This window comes from Notechis scutatus, chromosome 1, assembly GCF_049901735.1.
Source record: "Notechis scutatus isolate UNSWTSFEM ecotype Mainland chromosome 1, rNotScu1.2, whole genome shotgun sequence".
In the NCBI taxonomy this organism is placed as follows: Eukaryota; Metazoa; Chordata; class Lepidosauria; order Squamata; family Elapidae; genus Notechis; species Notechis scutatus.
The window spans coordinates 180,063,085-180,076,024 of NC_142009.1; the positions used below are offsets into that span (position 1 = coordinate 180,063,085).

The window sequence follows — 12,940 nt, forward strand, 5'->3', positions numbered from 1 at the left end:
AAAAAATTCTTGGACAAAAAAATAAAAATCAAAAAGAACAGTGTAAAAAGATGAGGGAGCTTCCCAAACACGAAATAAAAAGTTCGAGTGCAGATAACAAGCATTCTGATTTCCTAGCCACCTGTAGCTTTGATGTAGGAAACCAAGCAGCATCTCTTCAAAAAACTTTTATCATTGAACAGGTCCTCATATAAGATAAGATAGCTCTTTAGTTATTCCACAAAGATGTCACAGGGTGTACACTACGCCAAGCGATATCCTGCTTGGTTTTGACTGAACAAGGCACGAATATAGCTGATTGTAGTTTAATAAAACAGATGTCTTGAGGTGTAAATCTGGCCAGGAAATGAACCTGGGGGAGGACTGGAGGAGGGACTGGGTAGCGATATACATGCTGTAGACTAGAGTCATGTGTATCCCTACCATAGTCAAGCCAACAGTCATTCCTTTAGTCCTTGGTCTGATTGGAAATCGCCAAACACTTTTAAGTAACATTTTTACTTCAGCTTGAGGGAAGGGAGGAGAGTGAAAAGAGAAACCTACTTTCTTCATGTTCTTTAAGCATCCTGACTGAAAAGAGAAGGCAGAAAAAGCAATAAGGCACCATTTAAAGGTTACCTCTGCCAAATTAGGGAATAGAACTAACAGAAACCAGAAAAAGAGAAAAATTCTAATAGGTCTCTGGAAACTCAATCCCAGATAAGCAAGGTGACTGAAACACAAATCTATGCATGTAAAAATAAGTGGGAAGCTTGCCTTTTGTCCCAAGACTAGAGAGCCTCCAGCTTACATCCTCAGCTGTTAGGTGGTGAAGAAGGGAGTAGAAAGGAAACTGTCACTATGGATACCATAGAACAGTAAAAGAATCCTACTATTGGTGAATTTACACCTTTTGGGAGCAAAGAGAGAATCTTATCTCATGCTAAGCTTTCCCAGTAGGAGCACATGGCATAAGTTTTTTTTATTAAAAAAACGTGGGTACTTTCAAGATGACCAAATAGATTGCTACAGAACTGGCATCACATATTGTTGTTCATTTTTTTGTCAGCAGAGATAAGAACTACCTAGTGGTCACACTTTGTCAAAGACACTAGAATATGCATGAGATTTTTATATGTTAAAATTTTATTTGCAATCCAAAAAGGAAGAACTAATAGCAAAAAAGCTAACAGATTTAGAACTATCCATTAATAAACATTCTCTCAAAACAATAGCTGGGGTTCTGAGGACTCTCCTGATCAATACTGGATAGACAATGAAAATATCCAGAATAAAGATGACAAATGCTTTGCTCTTGTAGTTTGAATTCCTCTAGTGTTATTGAATTAAATAAAAGGTAGTAGCATCATTTTAAAAACTTAAGCATAAGAGAAAAGTCTATTAAATGGCAAAGTGGACTGTAGTTTACAAATATCCCATTATGACTTTATGTTTCTGAGGTCACAGGAATGTTTTTTGTCCAGATACAGAATAGCAGCAGTCTGTATAGGCATACAATTTGTGTACCATGAATATTTTATTTAGAGAAACAAAAAGACAGATTGTTAAGCTTTGTTAATATATGACTGACTGGGTCTTGGATCTGATGCTATCACAGAGTATGAATATAGTATTACAAATAAGTCATAAAAGAAAATATTACAATACATTCCCAGTCCTTTATTCCTACTGAGAGTCGAGGGCCATTAACTCTTAATCACTTGAGTACTTTCAAGTTTCTATTGTGGAACCTAAACAAGCAAATAATCTGATTTTATTAACATTTCTTTGAAGCAGTATCCAATATATTAATAAATAAATCTGTGACAAAAACTTATAAAATTTATTGCAGGTAATCCAAATAGTTATGATAAAACTATAACACACTTTTTAAGTTATTATTTCTATAATTCTTACCTCAGTGGGAATCCCCTGCTCCTATGTATAATTTTTTAAGAAATAATATAAAGCCTCTGGTGCTAATTGCCAATTAAATGTGCAGAATCCTGATCCTAGTGTAACTGTATCCAAGGTTTTTGAAGTTTGTTTAGTATAAAATTATATCTCTTGAAAAAGTAGCTGTGGGCTATATGTATATATAATTATTCTTTTGAAGCTGTCTGAAGTCTTGTACATTTGTCTGATGCCTTTTCACTGGTATTTTCCATTTTTGCAATTCGAGAACCAAACTGCATGGCTCGTTTTGGCAAAACAGCAGAGGCCGTCAAACCAAGCTCAGCAGCTACTAGGCGCAAGAGCAATTTTTCTCCAATCCCACGAGGTAGAGCCAGGTTTGCTTTTTCCCATACAGGAAGCAAGTTAAGAAATGACACGACCTCTTCATCAAGAAAGGGAAATCTGAAAGGGAAAAGTATAGCAAGAAAAATAAAATAAAATTTTATAAACAAATGAAAAAAAAGCTTTCTTTATTGAACTGGTTTGGTTAATTAATTGTATATTTCAAAAAAATGTCCATTTTTAATACATTCATCTATAAAAAGTCATTAGCGCAAAACTGTAGGCAGCTACTACCTGAATGCTATGACAATTGTAGTTAACTGCTCCCATTAATTTCAATGCTTTAGTCCAGATCTAGATTGTTTCTGTTTACAGTACACTGAAATATTGTAAATTTATTTATTTCTATAATCATCTATCTCAACAACTGCATTTTTTGTTTTCTTTCAGTGAAAACACCTCAAGGACCCAGATAATAAGCCACTTTAGTCTCAACATCTTTTCCTAATGCTATTTCACAGAATTTCTTGGACCCAAGCCACTGAGATTGTTTGCACAGAGAAGAAAATTAATGATAAAAATTATTAAATATTATTCTATGTTCTCTCCCATCCCAAGAGACAAATGCATCATAGTTAATGTCTGTGAGAACCTCACAAACAAATCTCATGGATCTATTCCAAATGTTTTTTTTTTTGGATATGGCAATTATTAGTACTGAATTAATAGCTATTAATACTATTGAAGTCTGTGATATTAACTATCAGAACAGAATAGTGTATTATGCATGACCAAAAAGGACTTTTGAAAATAGATTCTGTCTTCTTTTACCACAACATGTGGATTGCTTCTTTCATTTATCTATTAGATATTTTCTGCCTTTATTCCTTATCATTATTTGAATTTTAATATGTCCAGTCAAGGACAGTCTTATCTATTGCACACTTGCTTACCTAGCTTCCTTGCCATGATCTCCAATAACTCTATCATCTCGACCCAGATTCCTAGAAGAAATACGACTTAGTTCCATTTCTAATTCTTTAGTCAAGCCCTCAAAACCACTTTTTTTGAAGCAAACACGGTGTCTGGAATACCCTGCAAGTTGTTCATCAGCTCCAATTCCTGTAAGGACAATCTGTAATGAATATAGAAATACAACCTGTAATGAGCAGAGATTACGGAATACTAACATAGACATTAACGTTATATTCCAAATAAATCCAAAAATAATTTGCAATAGAGAATCCAATTTATACAAGATATTTAACAGATTAAAATTTAGCCATCGCCACAAGATATAGCATGGTTATATAAAAACCACAATGATTTTTTTTTACTAAGACTTCCAAAATATGAAAAAAAGATATTAAATCATTTGTTTTTGAAGTCTGATCATCAAAATATAACAGAAATTAAAATTGTAAACCCAAAAAGTAATTAGATTTTTTTTTGTTTCTGTTGCAATTTCCAACGCTAAAGTCAATGTAGCTGCATGTATCTACTTCCTTGTATACTACAAACATTCCCTAAACCTCTTGGTAGCATCATTTTACTACAGAGCACTCTTAATTTTACAGTTATGCATGTAGTGTAGGTTGTATGTGTAGTGTGAGTTTTAATATGTTGGAGATCAATCCCATTAGACCCCAATGAGATTAGTCCCTATTAAGTAGCATTAGGCTGCAATGCCAGTTATGGAGTTTAAACAGTTTTATGCAACTTTAATTGAAAAGAATGGAGAAGATCAATAAATTCATACCTTTGCAGGACTTTTATATGGTTGAGTGGCTCCCTGATTGGTAAGCAGACCCTCTCCTCTAGAAGCAAACCACACGGCACAACCTATACTGTCATCCAAAACAGTATCCAGTGGATAAATTAAGTGTCTTATATGTTTCATTCTCATTGCTTTTAAATCCTCGAGTGTAACATTGATTTCCACAAAATTCCAGGTTCTTGAAGGATTAATTATCTTTAATTCTTCTAATCCTGCCCTGCCAGTAATTCTATCAGGAGCATTAAAAGAAGGAGAAGAGTCACCGGTCGCAATATTCTTGACATTTAAACATTCCTTACAAGGGGGAAATTTTTTCTTCTCTTTGCTACATTTTTTAACAGAACTGTTTTGGTTACTTTGGCCTGTAACCTCGAAGGCCACATTGAGAAGATCAATTGGTTCCTCCAAAGGGACATACCTGTCAGCAAGGGCAGCTATAATCATGGAATCAAGGCCACCAGAAAAAAGTATGGCAATATATGATTTCTTCAGATCTGTATCAGATATTTCTCCTCTGAATGGTTCACTGTTTCTCATTAGACATAAAATTCGTTTCTTTACAGCTCTACTCAATACATCAATAAATCGGTGAACTCTTTCCTTCTTGTGATGTTCTGCAAGAATTTTTTGAAGATCTTCCACATCAGCTACAGTCGAGGGAAAACTCAATAATTGGGATTCTACTGTCATGTCAGAAATTTCCTTATTTAAAGGAATGATAGGAGCTATCAAAGAAGTGGATGTATTCGTCACAAGAGACACATAAGCAGGTAAAGATTTAGAAACTATGCTTAAATCTACAGGGACTACTTCTCCAACTACATTTTGTCTGGGAGGAAATCTCCAAGGATATAATATTAAAGTAATAGATTTATGAGCAACACAATCCTGCAGGTTCATCTGAAAAATCCCTGATGCTGGAACTTCCAGCCACTGATTACTACAGGCAGAACTAACAGAACTCAGTACAAGAGCATCACTCTCTTTATTAAACTGCCACAGCAGACTTCGACGGCCAAAGTAGTCCCTGCCAAACCATAAGCAATGCCTGGATGCCTGATAAAAAATAAAAGACCATGGACCTTGAATGGAGGACAGCGCTGTCAAAAAATCAGAGTCACTACTGCAAGAGCAGAGTCGGCGAAAAATAACTTGAGTGTCATTCTCTTCCCTTTCCATAGAAAATCCACTGAAGATTTCTCCATTCCAAAGGAATACATTACCAGAGTCTTCCAATGGCTGTGGAGTCATTGGTCCCCTTAAATGAAGTACATGGCCAGAAAATAAGCACCAATATGGAAGATGAAAAACAGTCTTTTCCAGCTGTTGGCTTCTATCAGGCCCCCTTCTTTTAAGATTATTTAGGATATCTTCTTTCAAGATATTACTTCTGGAGGCATGAGCAGATAAGCTGATCACACAGCAAATTCCACACATTGTAAACTTGTATTGGACTTAGTTATTTCTTGGTCTTGCTCTTTTCTGAATTTTCTATTTCTTGATGAGTCTTCTTTAGTTCATCTAAAGTAACTGGGGAGGAAACGAAAATCTCACTTTTAACATATTGATTAAAAGGTGTAGAGAATTGTGCAAATATTTAAAGTAGCTTATAAATACATATAAAATTATGTTCAATGCAACTCTAGTGTAGAGTACACGTTTACCATAACACATGCACAAGAATCTGTCTTACAGTCTTTCCAAATACATTTATCCAGAGTAGGAACAAATATCAGCTTCATATGTTTCACTCCCTATAGAGTGCAACAAGAGACAAATGGTCTGGTCAGTAATTCAGGGATACCTCAACCAAAGTACAGAATGGAAGAAGTCTTCTTCATTGTCACTGCCTTTGGTAGACATGAAAAATATAGCAGTATGAAAAGAGCATTATTATTGGGACTTACTGTTAAAATAATTTATGAAAGAAACTCTCCCCTAGAGATAATTACTACCATTTAATTCAATGTTTTTAAAGCAGGGCTGGAAAATACATGCTAAATCCTTTTTTAATGACCTTCAGAATATTGCCTGCCCCATGTATAATTGAAATGAAATATCAGATTCTTATCTGCATAAAAACTATGCTTAATAATGAAACCTCCTCGTTATATATTATTTAGCTGATTGTTTAATCTGTTTAAACATTAATCTGTAAATGCCAAATAAATATAATTAAATTTTTGATATATAATCTTGATTGCGATATCCTCAATTAGCTCAAAATCAAATTGACAGAATTACAACTCTCTAGCTAGATGGAAAATTATTAGTTCTGGAGTTGCCTAATTAACATTAACTTAAACAACAGTATCTAACTTTCATGTTCTAAAAAGCTTGAGACCTGATCCTGAAGATTTTCAGGGAGGCTCTTGTGTATGTATTCCCACAGTATGTTATATGATGATAAAGGAAATAGTTTTCTCTACTATAGCATTATAGAATGGAGGATCATTCCCAAAGGGAAGGGATGAGCAATACATGACCTTCCAGTTATTACAGAACTAAAAATTTTAATATACTTAGCACTGCATTTTATGACTGCATTATTTAGCAGTCAAAATTCCAATCCTAATTACCACTGTTAAATGAAGACTACCTGCATAGGCACACATTAAGTTTCTTTCATATAGCATGATTTTATCACTTCAGATAAAAATAACCCATTGAGCATATAAAAATGCCAATATTCTATACTACAACCCGAGTGTGAAAACAAAAATGTCAATTCATCTCACTGAATACTATCAACTTTAATATTAAGTTATATATTCTAAAATGTCTAAAATATAAATATATCCAAGGAACATACTTTTGCATTCGGAGAGAGTTTGAGTTTTGTCTGCTAGAAAGAATATGTTGCTGTTTGGTTGTTGTCTGTATACTTTCTGCAAATTAAAAAGAAACAGCCTGAAAGGTTCAATGTTAGAGATAAGATTTTTTCTAGTTTTCCCTTACGATTTCTGAGTTACCTATATCCCACTGAAACTGAAAGTAGAAAATCTATAGAAACAGATGTAAAATCCTCTTCAACCAAAACAAAGCTTGCTTCAAACCCCCCAACTTTTTTTTAAAAAAAGTTTGCAAGTTAGCTCTATTTTTGGAATCATATAATACAATCTTTCATTTTTAAGATGAAAGATGGCATTAAGATGGCATAAGTTCAGGGTGGTAAACAAATAATAAATGCCAACAAAATATACAAATCGCTCATAGTAAAGCAAAATCTGTAAATCATTTAAACATAACTAACTATAGGATAGTAGAAAATGGTAGGAAACGAACGGTCATTCCAACATATTTTACCACTTTCCATAATGCCACAAAGAATAGGACCAGATGTATTTCTGAGTGTAACATGTTTTATAAAATGTTTTATAACATGTTTTATAAAATGTGCCTCCTAATCTATATCCCCCTGTTTATTTTTTATAGGTAGGATCCTTAGCAGGCCCTCCTTAGATGCTTGCACACAACTTGACAACAATGGTGATGAAAGCAGTTTCTATTGTGCTCTACAGCTGTGGTTCTTAGGGCTTCATAGGGACTAATGGGTATTTTCAGCTAAAAGCCTACTGAGAGCCAATGAATAATGGCAATGCAAGTGTGGTTCCAAAGAAGCCAAGGTTCCAAAGATGCTACCATCCCAGCCACATTTGACAGCAGTTACAATTTCTGTGTTATCCTCAATTGGAGGCCCATATTGAGTAGTCCTGGTCCATGCAGCTTTTGGGGGTTGAATTCTCAGTATATCACTCTGAGGTTAAAAATTAATTCTTAGCTGGATTACATCAAAAAGACGATTGTCCCCCCTTTCTCTATTTAGTAACTCTTAGTAACAGGTTTAACTATCCCCTGTAATCATGGAAGTAGTTTTCAGAGGAATTTGCCAAAAAAATCAGTAAAAACAAGGCAGTTCCTACTGCCAGCTTTGTAATCTAAAAGACAAATCACAAAAATGCATTCACCTTGCATATCGTAGCATGTTTATTAGATTGATTTACAAGTTCTCACTTTATATGTGACATTTAACAAAATGCTCATATCAACAGAATGCTATTTCTTTTAGAGTATGGTTTCTATTTTGCACAGAAGAAGCTATGCTGCAAGAATGCATACATGTGGAAGTGCTGGATGTTGCATATTTTGATTTACACATTTATGTATTACTATGACTGTTGCTCCATGTAGGTTACTTCTGGTTTATCAATAATAGCCATTATCACTATACATTTATAGCATTAGCTTTATGGAATAAATAAATACCAACAAATGATGGAACAAGTAGATGGAATTGGATCAAAACTTGTTACCAAATCATACAAGACCATCACAATTCAACCAGTTTAATAAAATAATATATTTTAGAATGTCAGCATACTTTCACCTACTCATTCTACATTGGCAAAATGCTCAAATAAGTATACACCTTGGTATCAGTTATAAATTCCTTTATAACTAGGAATAATCTATTATAACACAGTTATAGTTACTTACACGGTTTTTCTTCAAGTTGGAAATTTCATCAACTACAATTTTTTGCTCTTTAATCTGCAATTAAATGATGAAAAAAGATCTCACTTCCATGAGAAACAAGCCCAAGATTTTCAAGTATAATTTGTAAACTAGCTTTTTAAATCTCCCTAACATATACATTTAAAAAAGTAAAATAAACACATCTTATTTACCATGCATCACATTCATTCCATCATAAATACTAACAAAGTGATGTCTATTTAGAAACTCTTGTTCTTCACCCAGAAGTGTCAAGCAACATGCAAGTAAGAGATGCCCTATTATTACAGTCTGAGCTATCTGATGGGCAAGAATGCTTCTCCTATATCACTTGCAGCCTAAAAGCTATTGCTTAATCTTCACTCCATTCAGAAAATATTTAAAAGCCCATCTTTTTACCTACCAGACGTTTAACTTTCAATTGCCTTATAATTCAAGCATTTATTTTAATTTCCATTGTAAATTTTTGAATTGTTTTAATTAAAAAAAACCTCCCCTGAGTAGAATAGAATAGAATAGAATAGAATAGAATAGAATAGAATAGAATACTTTATTGGCCAAGTGTGATTGGACACACAAGGAATTTGTCTTAGTGTAAACACTCTCAGTATACATAAACAAAAGGTACATTCGTTAAGAATCAAGAATCATAACATACAATATTTAATAATAATCATAGGGTACAATCAACAATCAAATCATACTAGGAAACAGTCAATATAAATCGTACTGATACAAGCAACAAAGTTACAGCCCTACAATCACAAGTGGGTACTCAGAGGAGTAGAAACATAGAATTTAGTTCAGATAAATATACATTTAAGTCATGTCAGTAAATAGTATCTTCTAGAAATACTTATATCCCAAACATAGTTAAATGATTCAGTTGATAAGAAAACTTAGATTGTTACGGTTAGAGATTGCATCCATTATAATTACAAATAAGTTCTAAAGCTCAGATTTTAAGACATTTACTATCATCACATGGATTCATATGACAAATCTATTTTCCCTCATCCAGCCATTTTTTTTACATTTACCTATAATTTTTGCAACAAGTTTCTTAACTCTCCAGCTTCAGCAAAGAGCAAAAATGTTTCTACAAATTCAAAATAATCCAAACTGTATTTCCATGCTAAAAGAAGCATCCCCATCTTCAATGGGAATTGTTCTTTTTAAAAGGACAATTGTATTTTTTGAAGATAAGTTATTATTTCAACAAAGTGCACTACATTAGGCTGCATGTAAGCCCCATGTCCAATGAAGCCTGATCCTTAATGTATGTTTAGCATAGTTTGGGGTCTGGGCTATAAGACTGTTGGTATCACTAAACAGGAGTCCTTTCTGAAAGTTATTCTGTTGCATTTCTTGAAAGCGGTTTTAGTACTATTTTATCAAGATTCTACCATCAGCAGTAAATTGTCCATATTAGTGTTTCTTCTATTAATTTCACTGTTTCTCCACTGACCTTTCTGTTCAGCTCTTCTTTATCAGGCAACTTTGACCCTTCCCCCCCTTCCCTTAATAGTGCTTGGCTTGACATCTGCTCCTGTTGAGTGGTCAGAAGCACCCCAGGTTCTTTTCCAATAGCAGATATAGTCATTTACTGCTCCTTTGACAAGTTAAAGGCGACAGGAACTCAAGACCTGAAGAAAAGGCAAGAAACCAGAGTAATTCTCCAATAACATTCACAGCCAGTAGCCAATGCAAAATGCATTTATGTGAATAGGTGTGGTGATAGAAGTACCCTTCCCATATGCATTTGAGTTGCTTTCTCAACCAAACCTCCAAGATGCCTCCCCATCCCAATTCTTTTTATTTTTTTTGCAAAGTGGTAGTAGTACTTTATTGTCATTGCAATTGTACAATGAAATTAAATGCCATTTTAAGCGCACATTATACATAAGAAAATTATAAAAAATAAAGCAAAAACACATATCCTTCACATTCTATGCAATTGAATTGAAAAACCCCTGGTATTGCATTAATATTGCACTATACAGTAGAATTCAATATAGTTACTGCTCTGGGATAGAAACTGTTTTTCAGCCTAATTGTCCTTGTCTTTAATTGTCCTGTACTGTATGCCAGATGGCAATAGTTCAAAAAAAGGGTGCACAGGATGAGATGGATCTTATTGCTTGAAGGGACCTTGTAAGAAAACATTCACAGCAAGCTGAGTTAACCCTCAGAAGTGCCAGAGGATGCCTGTGTCAGGAACCTGTGGCTGAGGAAACCCAAAGAGTTAGTAGTATGGCTAGCACCTGCCCTACTTGGAAGGGATAAATAATATGGTCAGCCACATAGGTTTATTCCACACATTCCAACCTCATGCTATAATTTCCTTTGTCCTGCCTTTGCAATGTATCTGTAGTAGGCTGTTATCAATAACCACAATTTCCACTAGTTAAGTACATTATTAGTCTGTATATATTCTGCTTTTGTTCAACACATTGCAAAGTCTTAGCTGGGAGTCCAGGAAATACTGTTTTATTGACCACGCTAATAAAATTATGCTGCCTCTTCAGAGTAACATAGATGCTTTATGGAGCCAAATTTTGGGCACAACACAGGTGAGCATTCTCACTTCTTTTTCTATATATTCTTTGTATTCTCAAGCCCAGCAATATGAACTGATCCTCAAATTCCAGCTTAGGCATGAAAACCTAAAGGCTGTGTGTCTTTGGGCTAGTCAATCGCTCTCTTTCAGCCCAACTCACCTCAGAGGGTAGTTATCGTGGGGAAAATAGGAGGAAAGTGTATTAGGTATATTTCCAGCCTTGACTTATTAAAAATAAAGGTGGGACAGAAATAAATTAAATATCAGACTCAGGAACAGAGGCAGCCTTGTCCCAGGATGTCTTCACCAGCCGCATTAAAGAGGGATAATGGGAATTAGAGTTCAGTCTCTGAAGGGGTACATATTGTGAATTCTTGGTCTCCAACCCCCAAACCCACCCCCCATTAGAGAATCTAGAGCAGCGGTGGGGAACGACGGACTCTTTATGATTTGTGGACTTCAAGCATGGTTGGCCCAGGAATTCTGGGAGTTGAAGTCCACAAGTCATAAAAGGGCTTATAGTTCCCCACTCCTGCTCTAGAATATCCTCAGACCCAGCCGCTCCAAAACACGCTTCCTCCCCCGTGGCCCGTCCCTAAAAATCTGTACAATATTAATTTGGTTATTTAATTCTCGTAGTCATACGTACAATTTGCTTCTCCTGGGGACCTTGAAGCACAAGCCATTGGACTACTCTGATTTTGATTGGATGCGCGATATGACGAGCACGCGTTGCAACCAATGAACTGAAGCTGGCGGAAAACGCAGCACGGGATGTAAAAAGGAACTTATGAGAAAAGGCCAGCGGAGGAGGGGCTTGGTATCTTTATCATAGATTTATGACAAACGAGATTGACTCCTAATTAATACAGTATACTATTTTTTTTTTTTTTTGTTTTGCTTATACAGAAAGTCCAATATGCGCCAGAGAATATAAAGCTTCTATACCATTGGGTGATTGATTGGAGTCAGAGAAGCAATTAAGCTGGATTCTTTTAGTTGAGACTTGCATTGCATTTGGGACCGGAGGGCTTGGAGGAAGTCAGCAAATCAAAAAAGCTGTTTAAGAATGACATTCAAACTATAAAATTTGGAGAATAATTTTATTTTTGAATTGAGCGAATTGCTTATCTTTCTTGTGGGGACCCCATTTTTGCAATCAAAGTATTTTGTATTTCCCATCCTTGCTCTAACTTAAATGTTTTGGGGTGGGTGTGTTTTGAGTCCTGGAGACAAGTCTCCGCAACTTTCTTGGCCAAATTTTCCGAAGTGGTTTGCCTTTTGCCTGCTTCTCAGGGCTGAGAGAGACCGACCCAGGGTCGCTTTTTTGTGTGTTTTAATCATTACACCAAACTAGCTCTTAAATGTATGCAATGCATTTACTGTATGTAAGACAGCATGCAGTGTATTTTGAAACAATTCATACAATCGGCAAAATTAATAACAAAGCATTATTTCAACTTAGGTTTCAGTTCCTGAAGTTTCATTAGCCGATGTACTCAACTGAGCCCGGAACTATTATACCCTACCGCGAAAACAGAGCAGTCACGATTCAAATAAGAAATTTGACACAGGCAGCGTGTACATTACACTCTGCAAACTTTTCTCCAGAAATCATTTCGGACTACCTAGTCTGCAACTCAACAGTGTCGCTCTACACTCCTGGAACACATCTTAAATTGCAAGTCGGGGGGAATCACATGCCCGCTGAAGTTACAAAGATACGGCAAAGACTTAGCAGCTGGGCTGTCTATGCAAATTTCTTGCTAACCAAACTCATATTACTTCTTACCCAATGTTAAGCAAATCCATTCCACTTTCAATATGAAGACGGGGGGGGCGTTCACTGAAAGCGGAACGGATTTGCTCAA

The 12,940-nt window shown here is 35.3% G+C and overlaps 1 protein-coding gene across 3 annotated transcripts; it reads right to left on the reverse strand.

Annotated features, from left to right (window-relative positions):
• Positions 1-1,497: 1,497 nt before the first annotated feature.
• ASNSD1 (asparagine synthetase domain containing 1) lies at positions 1,498-12,923 on the reverse strand. 3 transcript variants are annotated; one of them, XM_087949584.1, is made up of 7 exons: positions 12,862-12,923; positions 9,978-10,155; positions 8,492-8,545; positions 6,807-6,882; positions 3,977-5,524; positions 3,171-3,352; positions 1,498-2,337 (listed from the first exon to the last, which is right to left on the reverse strand). In XM_087949584.1, exons 5-7 carry the CDS (start codon positions 5,429-5,431, stop codon positions 2,082-2,084), a joined length of 1,893 nt encoding a protein of 630 aa, XP_087805710.1. In that variant the 5' UTR covers positions 5,432-5,524; positions 6,807-6,882; positions 8,492-8,545; positions 9,978-10,155; positions 12,862-12,923; the 3' UTR covers positions 1,498-2,081. The 3 variants fall into 3 exon arrangements, with proteins under 3 accessions (XP_087805710.1, XP_087805709.1, XP_087805708.1); XM_087949583.1 differs by lacking the exon at positions 12,862-12,923 and adding an exon at positions 11,719-11,832; XM_087949582.1 differs by lacking the exon at positions 12,862-12,923 and adding an exon at positions 11,230-11,516.
• Positions 12,924-12,940: the final 17 nt, after the last annotated feature.

Bases quoted from the DNA above. Each gene is read 5' to 3' on its own strand.
- ASNSD1 (XM_087949584.1), bottom strand. From the start codon at position 5,431: ATGTGTGGAATTTGCTGTGTGATCAGCTTATCTGCTCATGCCTCCAGA. The intron at 3,353-3,976 runs GTATGAATTTAT...TATTCATTACAG, and splicing joins CATATAAAAGTCCTGCAAAG to ATTGTCCTTACAGGAATTGG. The intron at 2,338-3,170 runs GTAAGCAAGTGT...TTTCCCTTTCAG, and splicing joins GATCATGGCAAGGAAGCTAG to ATTTCCCTTTCTTGATGAAG.